Source organism: Perognathus longimembris, chromosome 24, assembly GCF_023159225.1.
Source record: "Perognathus longimembris pacificus isolate PPM17 chromosome 24, ASM2315922v1, whole genome shotgun sequence".
Taxonomy (NCBI): Eukaryota; Metazoa; Chordata; class Mammalia; order Rodentia; family Heteromyidae; genus Perognathus; species Perognathus longimembris.
The window spans coordinates 18,939,838-18,958,680 of NC_063184.1; the positions used below are offsets into that span (position 1 = coordinate 18,939,838).

The window sequence follows — 18,843 nt, forward strand, 5'->3', positions numbered from 1 at the left end:
AGAAGCTGGAGTCACAAGGAGGGTGAGTCTTACACCTGCACGCTCCAGGTCTGGTGCAAGGCATTATCATCTTTGACTTCTTTCCCTAATCCTCACCTACCAGATGCCCCACCACTGTGCAGGTAATAATAGTTGGGTCAAGTTCTAAATGCCATGGGCTGCCTTATTAATAGCCCATAAAGCAATGATCCTACGGAAATTCCCTTTGGGTAAATAAAGATTTCAAGAAGTCTTTATTATAGTTCTACTTACGGAATCTTCACTATACTTGGAAGATCTGTGTCTCCCACCCAGAATTCCTGCCTTGAGATCCTAACCCCCAAGGTTTTAGAAGGTGAGAGCCTGAGGAACCACCAAGATCACGGAGATAGAGAATCATTTAACCTAACAAAAACAAATGTATGCGATTGGCATATTACAGAGTCAGGATTCGATGGGACAGTTCAGTGACCTTCGTTTTCTACTTAACATATTGTGAGGACAAGCACGAGTGTGTGGTTTACAGACACTGGTCACGTGCAGAATCATCTGATAGTCAAGCAAACAAAACCCTGTACAGCACTGGGTGTGTGCCCAGAGCAGAGGAGGAGAGACCACGGTCGCTCACCAGTCTCCTGGGCTGTAGAGAAGACAGAAGCAACATGAGCACTGCAGGAAAAGTAAGTAAGAAGACCGGGCTGCTGAAATACATATAATATATATTGTATAGATATACGTATATGTATATGGACAAAGGTTTTATGCTATCTGCAATAGGGCTAAAACATGCTGAACTAGAAGATGCAATCTATGCTATAATATCTAACATGCTGAACCACAATGGAAACAAACCATTTCCAAACATATTTAACAAGAGTGTATAAACTCTGGATACACTAAAGTGTTCATATTATAGTAAATAAATTGGCACTGGAGTGACAGTTAATTCCAAGCTAGTTGTGACTATGTAACTAAAGTTAGAAAGGTCTAAACTGTATTTATGTCAAGAAAACATGATTTAAATGTGCTATTCTTGGCAATCATATTCTTCTCATGAACACAGGAGTATTAAAGCTGATAAATTAGTTTCAAGAGGAATTTAATTCAGAGACCTTAGAAATAGCTTCTTAGCCTTTTTATAAGAAGCATATTGATAAGAACTAGTCATCAAGGTTAAAAGACAACATTAATATGAAAATTCTGATCCAGAAGGATCTATTATGACACAATTTGTGAAGTTTCCACAGAAATTTAATGCAACAGTATTTTCTTTATACAAAAATGAGATATTGCAGAAGATTAATACTACTAACATAATTAATATTAACACACATTTGTTTCTGCAAAACTAATATTTATGCAATGTGCTTACGATTCAGAGAAAGGCATGCAATTAATTGCATTAATTAAATGCGTGTAATTAACTCTTTCATTGCTTCACTGCAAAAAGTCTATGCCTCTGTTTCCAGTAAATAGTTCCTAAAAATATTTGTATTGGGGGTGGGTCCCACAGTATAATATCTCACTATGGTAACTGTATGGAAAGTTCTTGAAGTATTTTCATGCATAGAGTGACACAGTAATCCCATATCAGTAAGATGGATTGGAAGTCACAGAATAGCCAGTTGCTAGTGCCCTTATTTGACCTCTTTTCATTTTTCTTTCATTGCTGATTGGAACTTATAATGGCAAGCTACATTTCCAAAGAGAAGCAGTTAGGAAAAAGGAAAATTAAACTTACTACAACTCAATAGAAAGAAAGAACAAATTCATAGCCCCAAAATGTAAAGCAACCTGCTAATGAAAGAAACAGAGATATGATAGTCAATCAATCCCATACGTGTGAAATCAATAACTCCCCATACGTGTAAAATCAGTAACTGCCTGCAATAGTCGTCTTTTATGTGGACACTTCCCCTGCCAAATAATGATAACTTGGCCAGGCATGGCGGACATAGCTGTAAGCCCAGCACTCAGAAGGTTCAAGCAAGAGAATCGTGGATTTAAAACCAGACTGGGCTGCATACCTAGAGTCTGTCTCAAAAATCTAAGGGCTGGAGGTATAAATCAGTGGCAGTGGTAGTGATGCCTACTATGTGCAAGGCCCTGAGTTCTATTGCCAGCACAACTAAAGGGAATAATAAACTTGGAGCTTCATATAGATATAGGCCAGTAGTGACAGGTAAATAACTAATTTGAAGACAGCTTTAGAAATTTCAGGAATACCTTTAGAGGAGAAAATAAATACATATAGGATGGCCTAAAGGAATAGGTTTGGCTTTAATCTCAGTGACTTATATTCATGTTACTCCATTTTGTCTGTGGCAGATGTGTTAGATACCAGATAGGGGGCTAGAGGTGGTGTGTGTACAGGACAACAGACACAGTCCTGGCTTTGGGAGTAATATCCTCCTGTCTGATTTCCAGGTGATAAAGTGCAAAGCAGCTGTGCTGTGGGAATACAAGAAACCCTTCTCCATTGAAGAGGTGGAAGTTGCACCCCCAAAAGCCTATGAAGTCCGTATTAAGGTAATTTTTTTTCAATTTGTGGAATATTTAAAATAGAAACAACCAAAAATCTGTTCTCGGGTACTTCCTATATGGTTATCTAGGCAATGAATAATATTTGTTTCTCAAGCAAGCTACAAATATATAAATTCTTCTTCTTCTTAAAGTGACCTAATAGTATATATTGTATAATCCCAGTACATTTAAAAAATGAAAATAAAAATAAACACACACACACACACACACACACGGAGATGGACATCAGTGGCTCACACTTGTAATCCCAGCTACTTAGGAAGCGAAGATCCAAAGATTGCAGCTTGAAGTTAACCCTGGAAGATAAGACTGTTAGCTCTGATTAACCAGCAAAAAGCCAGAAATGAGGCATAGCTCAAGTGGTAGAGCCCCAGCTACAAGTGGAAAAATCTGAGGGAAAGTTAGAGATCCTGAGTTCAAGCCCCAGCACTGGCACCAATAAATAAGTAAATATGTATTTGTGAAAGAGTGTGAAGGGCTATATAACATTTTCTTAGTGTTAATCTGTAATTTTTACTTCCACAAGAAGGCATGGCTTTAAAATTTGTAATAATACACCTTATTCATTTTTATTATTAGCATTATTACTGTAGTTGTACAAAGGCATTGCATTGCCATAAGCATTCTAGAATATTACATAAAACAAGTATTTCAGAATCAGTTCTTTCTAAGGATCAAATAGTCTGAATTGTTAAGTCAGGAAAGGAAGATTTTGAGAGTAAACTGAATCTTTTGTATTTGAAACAAGTAGGAATAAGTAGGAATAGTCATAAAAAAAACTGCTCTAAAAGCCTAAATTCCTAAAATCCAGAGAGTCATCATCTTCTGAGAGCCACATCTTTTTTTACCTTATTTTTAATTTTTTAATGTTCAATTTTTAATTAAATTAAATAAAATAATAATGTATTCCCCAATTCAATCTGGGCTGCCACAAAGACAGCAGAATGCGCAGGGACTATTTTCCTTTGCATCCTAGTGCAAACCAAAAGAACAACAGCAAACTGTTCAGGGTCTCTCAGTGCACGCGGACCACATGTTTTCTGAGTGTCCCAATCTTCTCTTTACCTGACAGATCGTGGCCACGGGAATCTGTCGCTCTGATGACCACGTGGTGAGCGGCAATTTACACTCGCCTCTTCCTGTGATTCTAGGCCATGAGGCAGCTGGCATCGTGGAGAGCATTGGAGAAGGAGTGACTACCGTGAAACCAGGTACAGAATTCATGCCCAGCCTTCGTGCTTTGGTTCCGCAGTCTAAGGTCATCCAGCTCTAATGAGAGTGTTGAGGCAAGGAGATGTGGAAGCTTGCAGAAGGTCCTGGACAAGCTGGGACTGGTAGCTTTCCTCCTTCCCTTTTCTCCCTGGCTGACTCCCTGCATTCAGACAAATGAAGTGTGTTACTTTCCCTTCAAAACTACTTTGGGAGATGCTAGGTGTGGGGTTAGAGCCCTCATAAGAGACCTGGTGCCTGCCAGAGTTGAGTTTGCCCTGTAATGACTTGCAAGACGATGCAGAGAACCACAGATGAGACAGGGGAGAAGAGGGAAATCTGTAGGCAGGGGAGAAGAGGGAAGTCTAAGTCCCCAGTCTCTAGATCCAAGCAGGGAAACATATGTAGCTGGTTCACAGAATCAGGCCTGTGACTCCATGACCAAGTCACAAGGAGCTTTGCTGAGGGGAGAATTGAGGCCTCTCCACCAATTTCCTTTGCCAAGGAAGTCTTCCTTCTTAAACAGAAGATAAATTAAAAGCCTTCCTGGAATGAAATGAAAGAAACAGCAGAAAGTATCCAGCCATAAGTAATACCATTTTCATTGCCTTGGGTTATGACCACAGATGACAAGTTATAAATTCTCTTTTTAACATTTACCTTTGTTTTATTGTATTTTAATATGCTTTCAGAACTAAGAGATGAATAAGCAGACATTTTCCATGCTATCATTCCCCCACAAACTTTATTTATAAGAAGTGATGAGCCAAACATTTTTCCTGTAAGACAGGAAACATAAACATTACAAGCAAAAATTATGTTTAAATGTATAAAGATGAATTAGCCAATGGAGTCAGTCTTTCCCTTTTCCAAAGTATAAAAGTGAAAAAATTAAACTGAACAGAAAATAAAAAATAGTATAGTAAGAGTTTCAGCTCTTAGTAGTTCCTTTTGTTGGTAACAAATAATAAAATAACATGGTTACTTTTCACTCTTACTCTCTACACAGCAGAAAAAGTAGATAACTAATAAATTATCGTATAAAGACATTCAGAATTCAGCTCTTATTCTACAAGTATATGTTTAATTTATAGTGAGGAAGTAAAATTTTCAAAAGAATTTTATGAAATATTTGTCCCACTATTATTAGTTTTCCTTTGAAAACTCGCATTTTGGGTTGGGAATGTGGCCTAGTGGTAAAGTGCTTGCCTAGCATGCATGAAGCCCTGGGTTCGATTCCTCAGCACCACATACACAGAAAAAGCTGGAAGTGGTGCTGTGGCTCAAGTGGTAGAGTGCTAGCCTTGAGCAAAAGGAAACCAGAAACAGTGTTCAGACCCTGAGTTCAAGCACCAGGACTGGCAAAAATAAATAAATAAATAAAAACTCACATTTTATTTTTATTTTATCATCATTTTATGAAGCCAGAAACTGGTTATCAAAATTCTCATTTTTATTTTAACCCTTGACCAAATTAGTTTTATTTTTATTGTAAAAAATGTTTATTGTGGTTTTTCTTTTTTTCTCATTTACTTGCACAAAATACCAGGTTTCTCTGGCATTTTATATATGTGTTATAAAATGTGTGTATATATACATATATACATGTATATATACATATACGTATATACATATACATATATATGTATACACACACACACACACACACACACACACACATATATATATATATATATATATATATATATATATATATATATATATATCCTCTTCTCATGATGAGGTTTAACTAAGGATTAAGTGGAATGCATGGGCAGAGCCCCCAGGAGAAATCAGTGTATGCAATGAAAATGTATCAATCCAGAGGAAATAATCTTTTTAATCTGCGTTACTTTCCATCTTTTCATTTCGCCTGTGGGACTCTTCCAGCCTGGCGAGCAATGGCCAAGGACGCACGCGGGTGGAATGAGAGGCTATTTCCTGCAGACTCCCCTGTGTAAGCTTTGAAGCTGTTGATTCGTTCATCCCTGGATAGAAATTGAAAGGAAATGTGTTTTGCTCCCCTTTCCAGGTGACAAAGTCATCCCGCTCTTCATACCCCAGTGTGGAAAGTGCAGGATCTGTAAACACCCGGAGAGCAACTTCTGCATGAAAGCCGAGTAGGTTTCCTCTGGCCTCCTGGGCGCGGCCCGTGCGTGGGGTTGCACGCGGGGCAGTGAGCGTGCGCGCCGCCATCTCACATCCTCTGTGTCTCTGTGTGTCTCTGCCCAGTCTGAGGAAGTATCAGGGGACCTTGGTCGACGGCACCTGCAGGTTCACCTGCAGAGGGAAGCCCATCCACCATTTCTTGGGCACCAGCACCTTCTCCGAGTACACAGTGGTGGACGAGATCTCGGTGGCGAAGATCGATGCCGCCTCGCCGCTGGAGAAAGTCTGCCTCATCGGCTGCGGGTTCTCCACGGGCTATGGCTCTGCAGTCAACGTGGGCAAGGTAGGGAGAGCCAGGCCGGTCCCAACAGGTACACTCCGGACCCGAAGGCAAGCATGTTCTCACAGGAACCGGGGTGTGTTCACAGGCTCCGGGATGAATAGAAAAGTCGCCTCAGAAGCTTTCTAGGAAAGTCACCCGTGCATTATCTATGAAGGAACTGCTGAAGATAGGGGTGTTTGCCAGGCGCTGCTGGCTCCCACCTGAAATCCTAGCTACTCAGGAGGCTGAGAGCTGAGGATTACTGTGGAAAGCCAACCCAAGCAGGAAAGTCCTCAAAATGCTCCTATATTAACCACCTAAAAAAAGAAGAGAAAGAAAGACAGAAATTGAGCTGTGACTGAAGTGGTAGAATGCTAGCCTTGAGGAAAACACAGATCAGGCACAGCACCCAGGTTCTAAGTTCAAAAAACTGGCAAAATTGCTTTTGCATATGTTTAAGACATCAATGTAATACGTACAATATGTTAAAGCTTAAATCAACCTACTGAAAATGTTATCAAGACTAGAGGTGCGGATGCTCTGAGCTCTAAGACCATCTACTGCTTCCCATTGAAGGCCCTTGGAATGGCATTCTTCATGCAAAGATTCTGATTTAATTGATAGGAGCTGTGACCTGATATGAGCTTTTGCATGATGAGCCTTAAAAATAAATGAAGCAACTATAGCTAAAAGAGGCTTGAGTAGCCCCTAGTAGCACTTAATAGTAGTATTAAGCATCTATTTTGTACCTCCTGGGCACTTTCTAGCAATCACTGCCTGGTCTGTTTTTGCATTTTCTGCACACACAGGTCACGCGGGGTTCCATCTGTGCTGTCTTTGGCCTGGGAGGGGTTGGTCTGTCTGTCGTCATTGGCTGTAAAGCAGCAGGAGCAGCCAGGATCATTGGTGTGGACATCAACAAGGACAAATTTGCCAAGGCCAAAGAGTTGGGTGCCACTGAGTGCATCAACCCCCAAGACTATGACAAGCCCATCAATCAGGTGCTGTACGAAATGACTGACGGAGGTGTGGATTTCTCCTTCGAAGTCATTGGTCGGCTTGACACCATGGTACGTCCCCTGACATCCCGCATACTTCTGCTTCTTCTACCTAACATATGCTTTAGGTGGCAGAATAAAATTTTACGTATAAACATATTTTTTAGAATGGCAACTTTCCATGTCCTGTTTGTTACTTAGAACGTTTAATGTATTGCTATGAGATATCAGGTAAGCAAACCTGTCTCAAGGAGTATTTTTTCATTTAATAGGGCAAAGATTGCTTTTTATCCAGCCATTAAAAATTAGTTTTTGCTTAAAACAATTCAAGCTAAACTACATGTAATGCAAACTCTGTCCTTAAATTGGCATGTTTGACTTTCCTCCACAACCTTAAATACTTTTAACAGATTTTTCACATCTTAATAAATTCTGAAGTTTTCTCACATATCACCATCTGTCCAAAAGATTTGGGGCCAAATGTAATTTTATCAACAGAAAGGTGCCCTAAAGAAGAGACTGCTTGGGCTGGCCTAGTGGCAAGGGTGCTTGCCTCATATACATGAAGCCCTGGGTTCGATTCCTCAGCACCACATATATAGAAAAAGGCCAGAAGTGGCACTGTGGCTCAAGTGGTAGAGTGCTAGCCTTGAGCAAAAAGAAGCCAGGGACAGTGCTCAGGCCCTGAGTTCAAGCCCCAGGACTGGAAAAAAAAAAGTGACTGCTTTAGTGTATCACTGTACATTGCCATAGCGAATTCAACTCCAGGCACCTAGCAAACATACAATGTCTATGTATTAAAGTGAATGCTGTAAAAAATTTAAAAATCAACAGATTGTGCCTCCTTCAAAGCTTATGATGTATATACCTCATGCATTCTTTATGGATTCCATGAGATTGTGTATGTAACATTCATACCACAGTGTCACTTGTTGTAAGCTCTCAATGAATGCCAGATGGTGTTAATACAACTCCCAAGCTTTCATTGCTTGTATATTTGTATTTCAAGTAAATAAAAATGTTATCCATTATCAGGGGAAATACCTTTCTAGCCATATTTTTGCTTAACCTGAGTTCTCTAGTACTTGCTACAAAGTGTCCCCAGAGATCAACACATTCCCCTGATTGAGGTTTTCCAGTAAATCTTAGCAATGTTGGAACAGGGAACTCTAATCTGAAAGCAAAGTTTTTTGCAGCCTTAATCTGGAAAATTGTGCCATAGTTCAGGAGCTTCCAAGAGAATCCAATTTTTCCCAAGGCCACACTGCTTTTCTTGTTCACTGTTTCCCATTTCCTCATGTTGAACTGGACTGTCACTTTGTTTAAAAACGCCAGGAGTCTGGAAGCCACATATGCTGAGAATAGCTGGTCTTCTCAATGTAATACTTCAAAATCAGAAGGCTTATCACTATATTTTCTAGAACGTTCTAAACCATTTTTACCATAAAATATGTCCAAAAGTGACTAGAGCAAAAAGCTTTCTGGGCTAGTTTGAGACAGAACGATAAGTTAGTTTAAAGTAAAACCAAGAAACATTTGGGGGAGGTGATTTATCATTTGAAATATGTGCGTCTTACAAGTGGACAGTAAGGCACAGATTGCTGAAAGACACATTAGCAACTGGAGGAAAGACACATTCTCACAATGTAACCATCATGTTTGTTCACCATCAAAATACTTAGTTCCAACCATGTACTAGGTTCAAATTACCTCCTTAAATAGATAAATGGGAAAATTAAATGAGCCCACTTGTAGATGTCATGCTAAGTGTCCTTTTGTGAGAAGGCAGGTTGCACCTGTTTGTAATGATACTGACTTGTTGTCACTTTCTACAGAACTGGATACATCGGAATTTCATTCTACTGTTTTTCATTGAAAAACTGCTTTGGGGGTATTTCTTAAAGCCCCAGTAGCTTCCTAGGCACAATGAAGAATGAAGAATAATTTCTTCCCTCCACACAGTTAAAATCAATAGTACATGATGCATTCTATTGTGGGTCGGGGCTGTAATAGAATCCACTTCAAGAATGCTAAAAACTAATTTTGACTCCAGGTTTCTGCCCTGCTGTGCTGTCAAGACTCACATGGTGTGAGCGTCATTGTAGGGGTACCTCCTAATGCCCAAAGCCTCTCAATGAACCCCATGGCTCTGCTGGCCGGACGTACCTGGAAAGGAGCTCTGTTTGGTGGTAAGTAGCTAAACCTGAGGCCAACATTTCTATTCACCTCAGATTTTTTTCTCTTCTTCAAGGAATAAGGTCAGATTTCAAAATATTTAATGCTCAGAAAATAAATTAAACTTCCTGTTGGACTTTTAGACCCAAAACAGGTAAATGGGGTGGGGAGGAGGGGAATGCAGAGAGAAAGCCTCAAGACAGACGTTCTTGCTTCCTTATCAACAAACCAAGACCTTTCAGCATCAACTGGTTTTATACTGCTGGCTGCAGAAGGTTCCCCTCTTAGGACACAAAAAAATGTATAGCAGTAATTCGTGTCTGTACTCATTGCCCAGATTTGGACAACTGCTAAAAGTGCTTGTCCCATAACTCCTCTATGAAGGAATTAATTAGGACCTTTGGACTAGACAGGGACAGTAGTTTATGGGAGGGAGTTCTAAAGTCAAAGCACTGTGAAAGGATTACACTCTCTTCTTGACCTCAATAATAGCAGTCTATGGAATAGTGTGTGTTTCATAAGTTGTCTTTTTTATTTTATTGGAAATTGATTTGTCTGATTCTCCTCCTTCCTCCTGGGGTAATCCAACAATGATCTCATCTTCTTTTCAGGCTATAAGAGCAAAGATTCTGTCCCCAAACTTGTGGCTGATTTTATGGCTAAGAAGTTTCCACTGGAACCATTAATAACCAACGTTTCTCCTTTTGCAAAAATAAATGAAGGATTCGACCTTCTTCGTTCTGGGAAGAGGTATATTTTGAGTTTCTTTTTTTTTTTTTTTTTTTTTCGGCCAGTCCTGGGCCTTGGACTCAGGGCCTGAGCGCTGTCCCTGGCTTCTTTTTGCTCAAGGCTAGCACTCTGCCACTTGAGTCACAGCACCACCTCTGGCCATTTTCTATATATGTGGTGCTGGGGAATCGAACCTAGGGCTTCATGAATATGAGGCAAGCACTCTTGCCACTAGGCCATATTCCCAGCCCTTGAGTTTCTTTTTTGTGGTAGATGATTAACAGAGAATGGAAAAGGAGACAGATGAGGGGGGAAAAAATGAAACATCCTGATTTTCCATTGCCAGTTCAGTCTTTACATAATAGACCATTCAAAAATCACATTGTGAGGGATAAGAATAGTTGCTTTCTATTTCCTCTCCTGCTGAATTGCATGGCTTACAGCAAACCTGAATGATCAGGGCTGTTTAGTCTGCTTTGTAAAAGTGTACCCACCTTTGCCAGAGAAGGTGTCAAAGTCCCACAACTACAATTAAGATATGGAGTTATGGAAACCTCTACCCAGCCACTGAAGGCTGTTACTGGCTGTAGATTATAGTATATGCAGAAAACACCCAGTACTTTTATTATAGAATCAGATACAACTGCTTTCAAGATTAATTTCTATATAGATATTACTAAATTTTCTTTTAAAATACTATTAGTATTTCTTTTTTGGGGGGGGGAGGAAGGCAGTCCTGGGCTTGTACTCAGGGCCTGAGCACTGTCCCTGACTTCTTTTTGCTCAAGGCTAGCACTCTGCCACTTGAGGCACAGCGCCACTTCTGGCCATTTTCTATATATGCGGTGCTGGGGAATCAAACCCAGGGCTTCATGTATACGAGGCAAGCACTCTTGCCACTAGGCCATATTCCCAGCCCCTTAAAATACTATCAGTATTTCTTTTCAAGGTTGACAAAGACCTTTCCTCAAATAAAAGTTATAGTAAAGAGGAAGGATGCCAAATGCTATTTTAAAAGTTTCCAACATATATATACATATATATATATATATATTTTACAAATATTAGGAAAGGAAAGCCAGTCTATTTTTCATGTCTAACATTTTCGAGCACCTAAATGGGTGAATGTTGATCTACCACATCTAGTATAGACATGACTAATGACCGCTTTCTAATTCTGTTGTCAGTGCATCTTCTGGTACCCCACATTTCTTCTCATAGGTTTTTCAACTTTATTCTTTCTTAGAGACTCACATAAAACATCACATTCTGTACTTCACTGACAAATATTCTTGAGGAAGAAAAGAAAGTAGCATCCATACAACACCCCGGCTCTGCTAATGGTCTCCCCTGCATTCCCTCATGTGATTCTGAATCAGTGCTGACAGGCAGGGCCCAATTTCACATCCTCTGACTTTAATAGATGAAGGCCACCACGCCCCTCATTACCCCACAGTCAGCAAGAAGTAGCTAGACAAGACAAGGCAAGAGCACCTCCTTTTCCTTGTTTCTTATGCTTTTCCAGAGTCAGGAATGATGGGAAAGTACTCACTTTCCCCCTTTTCTACTGTCTTGCTTTTCATATATGTAGCAAACGTTTCATTCACTGATAAGATGAGTGCGAGTTGCGTAAAAGTTAATGCATTGTCTCTTCTTGTCTCTTTCAGTATTCGCACAGTTCTGACATTCTGAAATTGTATGGATTCATATGGATGCCTTTGCTGGAAGCCAGCTTCCCACTCGTCCTTCCCAGCCCACCCGGAGTACCTGCTAGAGGGCATTGTTACTTCTGCTCCTTAGAAATGCCATCAATAAATGACTTGTGCAAGCTTTCCAAAAGAACCTGAAATTCCTGTGAAGTTATTTTCAATTAAATGCTTAGAATACAAGCAAGAGCTAGTGAAGAGCAGATGAAAAACTGAACTTACTTAAGTTTTCCCTCTCACTGTATTTACACACCCTTTCTTTATGCACAAAAAAAGATATTTCTTGTGTCTTTCTGCAAGATTTTTGTATCTTTTCAGCCTTCAATCATTAAAACTCAGGGAAAAAGATCTTCTTTTCCCTCTTTCCCCATTACAGGATAGTGGGCTTGAAGTCCTGACTGTCCCTGTCTACACTGTCTGCTTCTGTCTCTTCTGTCTCTCTGTCTCTGTCTTTCTGTCTGTCTCTGTCTCTCTGCCTATCTTTGTCTCTGTCTCTCTGTCTCTCTGTCTCTCTGTCTGTCTGTCTGTCTGTCTGTCTCTCTCTCTCTGATGGTACTGGTGTTTGAATTCAGGGCCTTGTATTTGCTAGGCACTGTATTTTCCTCTTTATAAAATTAAAGTTGTAGAAGCTCAAGTTAGCTCATATATAAGGAAATACATTGGGTAGTATCCAAGTATATATAAATACATTGGCTGAAATACAGAAGATTCAAAAGAGAACTTGAATAGTGTAATTCCTTGGGAAAGTAAAATCAAAGTTCAGCAAAATGACACACCAGGAAGAGGGTACTGCAAAGGGGCGGGGTGGGGTCAAGGGGAAGGGGTGGACAAATGAAGAGGAGAAGAGAGGGACAATGCAGTCAAGAATCCAATGTACATTAAACAAATTTGAGAAGAGTGGAGGGGGAGGGATGGGCTAGAATGTTGCAAGGATTAACACTGATGAAGATACATTGTATTCATAAACTGCTTTGTTAAATGGCAACTCCTTTGTACATCTACTTAAAGATAATAATTTTTAAGAAAGAAATGTATTGGAGAGCTACAGTAAAAAAAAAAAAAAGAAAGAAAGAAAGGCAATAGGATTGAGCCAGCACCAGTGACTCACAGCTGAGCCTCCATAAGCACAAAAGCTCAAGGACAGCACTGAGGCCCTGAGTTCAAGATCCAGGACGACACCAAAAAAATAAAATAAAATTGGATTGGACCAGGTGCTAGTGGCTCACACGCTTAATCCTAGCTACTGAGGAGGCTGAGATCTGAGGATAGTGAAGAAAAGTCAGTCTGGGCAGTAAAGTCCATGAGACTCTTGTCTCCAATTATCCACCAAGAAGCTAGAAATAAAGTTGTGGTTCAAGTGGTAGAGTATTAGCCTTGAGCAAAAAAGGTCAGGGAGAGAGCCCAAGTCCTGAGTTCAAGCCTTAATCCCTAACCCTGGGATACACACACACACACACACACACACACACACACACACACACACACACACACAAATTGGGCTGGGGACATAGCTCAGTGGTAGAGACGTAACATATTTACCTAACACCCAGGATTCAATCTCTAGCACCATGCAAAAAGATTGAGAGGATCTACATGCAAGACATTGCTTTGAATTCAAAGAAAGTGTCATACATTCTCATGCAGTGTTTTTATTGCTTCTATACTGTCTTGTTTGCAGTGAATTGTTGTCTTCAATAAAGCAAATATTATACTTTATTTGGTAATAACTCTGAAATACTGACATAACAGCTCCAGAAATCATGCACAAACGAAGAAGAGTTACACAGATGATTTCTCAATCAACCATGTGCTACTTTACAAGTTCCACAGGTTTCTTCAGGACTAGAAAAATCACCTTTACTAGAACAGTACTCAAAAGCTGACCCCAAAGCAAGACTACATTTCATCATTACATACCTCCATAGTCAATTTTATTAGGAAATGATTATAGAACATCTATTGTAACCTTTATTGGGCATTACTGGAAATGTTAACTGGACAATTTCACTGAAGTACAGTAAGTTATATTTTTCTACCAAATACCTGGCAATATTCCAGAAATAGCCATTGTAGAAGAGGAGAAAGAAACACTGCTGGAACTAGAATAAAAGAAGTAGGGTTGCATAACTGAGGCCACATACCATCCCTACTTGATGAGTGGTCATGTTTGTGGACTTGGATTCTACTTATTCACCTGGGATTCAGATCACCGAGAGGTTGCTCACTCCGTCAAGGGCTAATTGAATTCCAGCCAGAGGGAGAAGAGGAGGGAGGGAGAACCCTTTGCTGCATCCCCGCTTTCTCCCTGAAGTACATGACATGTCAACAAATAACGCAGTGGCTTTATTCTCAACAAAAACAGGCCAGCTACGTCATCTATGAGAACTTCTACCTAAATATGGTGTTTAAAGATATTTCTCAGAAGCCAGAAATTACCAGGAATATAACTTTAGTTAGATAGAAGTCTTCTATATTTGTCATATACGTATATGGAAGGGAGGGAGTGCTAAGCTTTGCTAGTGGTCAGAAAAGTTCAAAAATAAACTAAAGGGAAATATCTTTACTCATCCACCAGCTCACATTAGAATAAATGTGAATGTTGCAGGTTTCTGACAAACACTAGTAATATTTACTAAATTTTAAAAACCCACAAATGTTTATCCCAAGCAATGTCATTTTTTAGGATCCAATAACACAGGAATAAAATTACCTGTGTGGAAATGTAGACAATGCAAATACCACAGGCTTGGTGATAAAAGAAAAGAAATCTCATTGGTAACAGAATTTGGAGTAAGAACATCCTATTTCAAATGTTAAGAAAATCTTTATGGAGAACAAATGTTATCATAAAGAATATGATATCTCACTAGGCAGAAAGAGCAAGACATATAGAAATGTGAATTAAAAGATCTGCTTTTAAGGGTTGGAAATGTGGCTTAGTGGTAGAGTGCTTGCCTAGCATGCATGAAGCCCTGGGTTCGCTTCCTCAGCACCACATGAACAGAAAAGGCCAGAAGTGGCGCCGTGGCTCAAGCGGTAGAGCACTAGCCTTGAGCTATGGAAAACAAACCAGAGGAAATAACAGTTGCCATATGTTGATAATTAGGCTTGTATGAATATGAAGAAAGCTACAGATACATATAAAATAACCTGATTGCCCCTCAAAACCTGGGTCTGAGAAAAGATAAAGAACTAAAGTTTACATTCCTTTGTTTTTTATTTTATTAGAAAGGTCTTTCTATATAACCTGGTCTGGTCTCAGACTTATTGTATACCCAGGCTAGCCTTGAACTTGTGATCCTCCTTCCTCAGCCTCCCAACTGCTAGGAACACAGGCCTACATCACAATGCCAGGCTCAATTTTTCACTCTATCTGCCACTGTTTGGTTTTCCTTGTTACTGTGTGACATTGTTAGTTTTCTACTTTATTCCACTATAAAGAAAGTATTTTTAAAATACAGATGTCAGAAGCCAACATTCATATGCAATTGTTAAGTAGTTTAAAGACACTGTACTACAATTGCTATTTTCATTATTTGGGGGGGAAAAAAACCCCATGGGGCTGAACAATTGTCAAACTAATACAAACTATTCTCAGCTGTCCCTAAAGTCTTGGGAAGATTGTTGGAAACTCTTTGTCCATGTTTCTTAATTACAGAAATGCTTTTCACTAGATCTCTTAGGACTCTAAGATGATCTAACACAGATGTGTTATATGTATCTGGGTAGCATCCATAAATATTATATTGTGTGTATATATATGTACGCATTTACTTATACATTTCTCACAGGCCTTAAAGAGAACTTTTAGAACTGTTAAACCTGAGATTGTAAAAAGTCTAAGAGACTTTTGGCTCACATTCTTCCAAGTTTAATGGGAACACATTTTCTGGAGTTATTTGGATAAGCAGGGATTCTGTCCCTTTTTTCCCCAGATTGCCTACATCTGGATTTTTATTGTGCTCTTATCTCAGAATACTGGCAGCTGGACGTGCATCTTCTCAGAAAATATTCTGAAAAACAGGATGTAAGATATCACAAGAAATGTACACACTGCCCTACTATGTAACTGTACCCTTTTTGCACAACACCTTGTCAAAAAAATTTTGTTTAATTAATAAATAAATTACAAAAAAATATTCTGAAAATAATTCTATGAAGAATTAAGACAGCCCAAAAGAAAAGACTTCAACATACTGAGCATAAATTTCCCACCAATGAAGCCTTCTAGAATATTCTGTAGCAAATCTCAGAGTTCACAAACACCACCACACTTTCAGGGCTTCCTAATATCTGTTAGCACTCTGTGTTTCAACAGAAGACAGCCAGGAATCATCAGCATGGAGGTGTATCTAGCTTTTAAAGTAAGATGAAGTAAGATGAAGAGCAAAGCAAAAGAGACAGGCTACAACAAAGACACCTGCATACCCTGTGCATTGTAGAATTCTTCACAATATCTAAGTTATGAAAACATACCAGATGATTTACTTTTTTAAAGAAAAGTATACACACACACACACACACACACACACAAGACTTTCATTCAGCTATTAGAAAGAATAATGTTTGCAGAAAAATAGAGCTAAAAGAAATCATGAGTGAAGGAAGACCGGCCAGAAACACAAAGGGTATGTGTTTTCTTTCATACTTAGATCTTTGTGACCCCAAAATACAAATCTGCCTTGGAAACACACACAAGGACATGTGCATATGTATATGATAAAGTTGGCTAAAGCTAATATATACCCAAGTGAAACACCATGCTGTAAGCCTTTTGAGTAACGGTTTAACAATACAAATATCAAGAAGCTGAAGAATGATTTGGACAGAGGAGGGGTGGGTCAATGGAGAAGGGAACAGTAAATGAATACAGTCATAATTTTCAAGGTATGTATATGGAAAGGGAAGTGAGAAAGTGGATGTGACTGGCAGGTGGGAGAGGGGACAAAGATGGAAGTGATGATTCTAATCAAGATGCACTGTGCACAGAAATGGACAGGTTAAATTGTAAAACTTTGTTTAAACATATCAAGATTAAAAAAAAAACATTTTAAAGAACAAAGCACCTGGGCTGGGGATATGGCCTAGTGGCGAGAGAGCTCGCCTCGTATACATGAGGCCCTGGGTTCGATTCCCCAGCACCACATATACAGAAAATGGCCAGAAGTGGCGCTGTGGCTCAAGTGGCAGAGTGCTAGCCTTGAGCAAAAAGGAAGCCAGGGACAGTGCTCAGGCCCTGAGTCCAAGGCCCAGGACTGGCCAAAAAAAAAAAAAAAAAAAAAAAAAAGAAAGCATCTTTTTAAAAGGGGTTAAAAGAAATCATCCATGAAATGAAAACATAAAGTCTTTAAAAAGAGTTGTTATTAATATTACCAGAGGGCTGGGAATATGGCCTAGTGGCAAGAGTGCTTGCCTCATATACATGAGGCCCTGGGTTCGATTCCCCAGCACCACATATATAGAAAATGGCCAGAAGTGGCGCTGTGGCTCAAGTGGCAGAGTGCTAGCCTTGAGCAAAAAGAAGCCAGGGACAGTGCTCAGGCCCTGAGTCCAAGGCCCAGCACTGGCAAAATATATATATGTATATATGTATATATATACATATATACATATATACACATATATATACATATATACATATACATATATACATATATATACATATATATATATATTACCAGAGAGAAAAGGCAATATTGTATGCATGAATAAGAACATGATGTCATCTTTTAAAAATCCTTTGGGAATTAAAAATGATCATGGCTAGAATGGAAATTCAATAAAGACACAAAGGATCTGAATAACTATACCTCCTTTGAAGTGCCACAGAAATCAATCAATGAAATCAAAGGATGACATGGGGAATAGAATGGTTTTTCTCTGGCGAGAATGAGACAGTTCTCCAGGACACAGATGGAAGATGACAGGGATGACCACAGACAAGGCATGGGCTGCCATACTGGAGGAGGCTCAACCTCAAATTCCCAGTATTGGAAGGAAATGGGTAGGGAGAAGGTGGGGGGGGGGGAGGAAATTAAGGAGGAAGTAATAAGTTGGATAAGAAATATATGAACTGCCTTACATGTGAAACTGTAAACCCCTCTGTACTTCACTTCGACAATAAAGAAATGAATAAAATTTTAAACAAATAAATGAAATTCCCAGTATCTGCACCAACTCTTAGTTAACACATGCTGAATCTTAGTCAACTTATCTGGGGGAAAAAACAATGACATGCTCTAGAAAATCTGCTACAAAATTTGAAAAGTAGTTTTAATGCTGGCAGAGATATGACAGATTTACTTCCATAAAATGGAAATAACAAGAGGGCCCGCATCATGTAGATTTCTGTGAGGTTTAAGTAAATTGTCAAGTGGAAAGTTCCAGTAGGAACTGGCTTTTAGTTGTCATGATTAATATTATTATTTGGATAAACCAGCTTTCTGTTGTTATACCAAATATCTGAGATAAGGAATGTACAAAGAAATGGTTTATTGAGGCTTGTCATGATCCATTGACCTTGTTACTTTAGATGAGGCAGCCCATTATGACAGAAGGTTGTGGTGAGAAATGTGAAGAGGAACTCTATGTTTAGCCTTCTTAGGAACTGCCACACTGCTTTCCAGAGGAATTGAACAAGTTTGCATTCCCACCAACAATGTAGTAGGGTTCCCTTTGGGCCACATCCTCTTTAGCATTTGTTATAATTGGATTTCCTGATAATGGACATTCTTACTGGGGTGAGGTAGAATCTCAGTGTTGTTTTGATTTGCATTTCTTTTATGGCCAGTAATGTAGAGCACTTTTTCATGTGACTCTTAGCCATTCTCATTTCCTCTTCAGAGAAGTTTCTTTTTAGGTCTTTAGCCCATTTGTTGGGAGAGCTGTTGGTTCTTTGATAATTTGTTTTGGAGGAATTTAATTTTTTGAGTTCTGTGTATATTTTAGATACCAGGCCTTTGTCCATTGTATGGCTGGTAAAGACCTTTTCCCAACCTGTGGGCTTTCTATTTATCTTGGAAGCTATGTCCTTTGCCCTGCAGAAGCTCTGCAGTTTGATACAGTCCCACTT

At 39.4% G+C, this 18,843-nt stretch overlaps 1 protein-coding gene and 1 non-coding gene across 2 annotated transcripts; one reads left to right on the forward strand and one right to left on the reverse strand.

The window, feature by feature from the left end:
- Positions 1 to 552: 552 nt before the first annotated feature.
- Adh1c (alcohol dehydrogenase 1C (class I), gamma polypeptide) lies at positions 553 to 11,894 on the forward strand. The gene is made up of 9 exons (XM_048333600.1): positions 553 to 659; positions 2,407 to 2,508; positions 3,596 to 3,734; positions 5,765 to 5,852; positions 5,965 to 6,184; positions 6,973 to 7,233; positions 9,215 to 9,350; positions 9,948 to 10,086; positions 11,733 to 11,894. Exons 1-9 carry the CDS (start codon positions 642 to 644, stop codon positions 11,755 to 11,757), a joined length of 1,128 nt encoding a protein of 375 aa, XP_048189557.1. The 5' UTR covers positions 553 to 641; the 3' UTR covers positions 11,758 to 11,894.
- LOC125341730 lies at positions 3,423 to 3,551 on the reverse strand. Its single transcript, XR_007209068.1, has one exon. It is a non-coding gene; the product is annotated as a small nucleolar RNA SNORA31 (small nucleolar RNA).
- Positions 11,895 to 18,843: the final 6,949 nt, after the last annotated feature.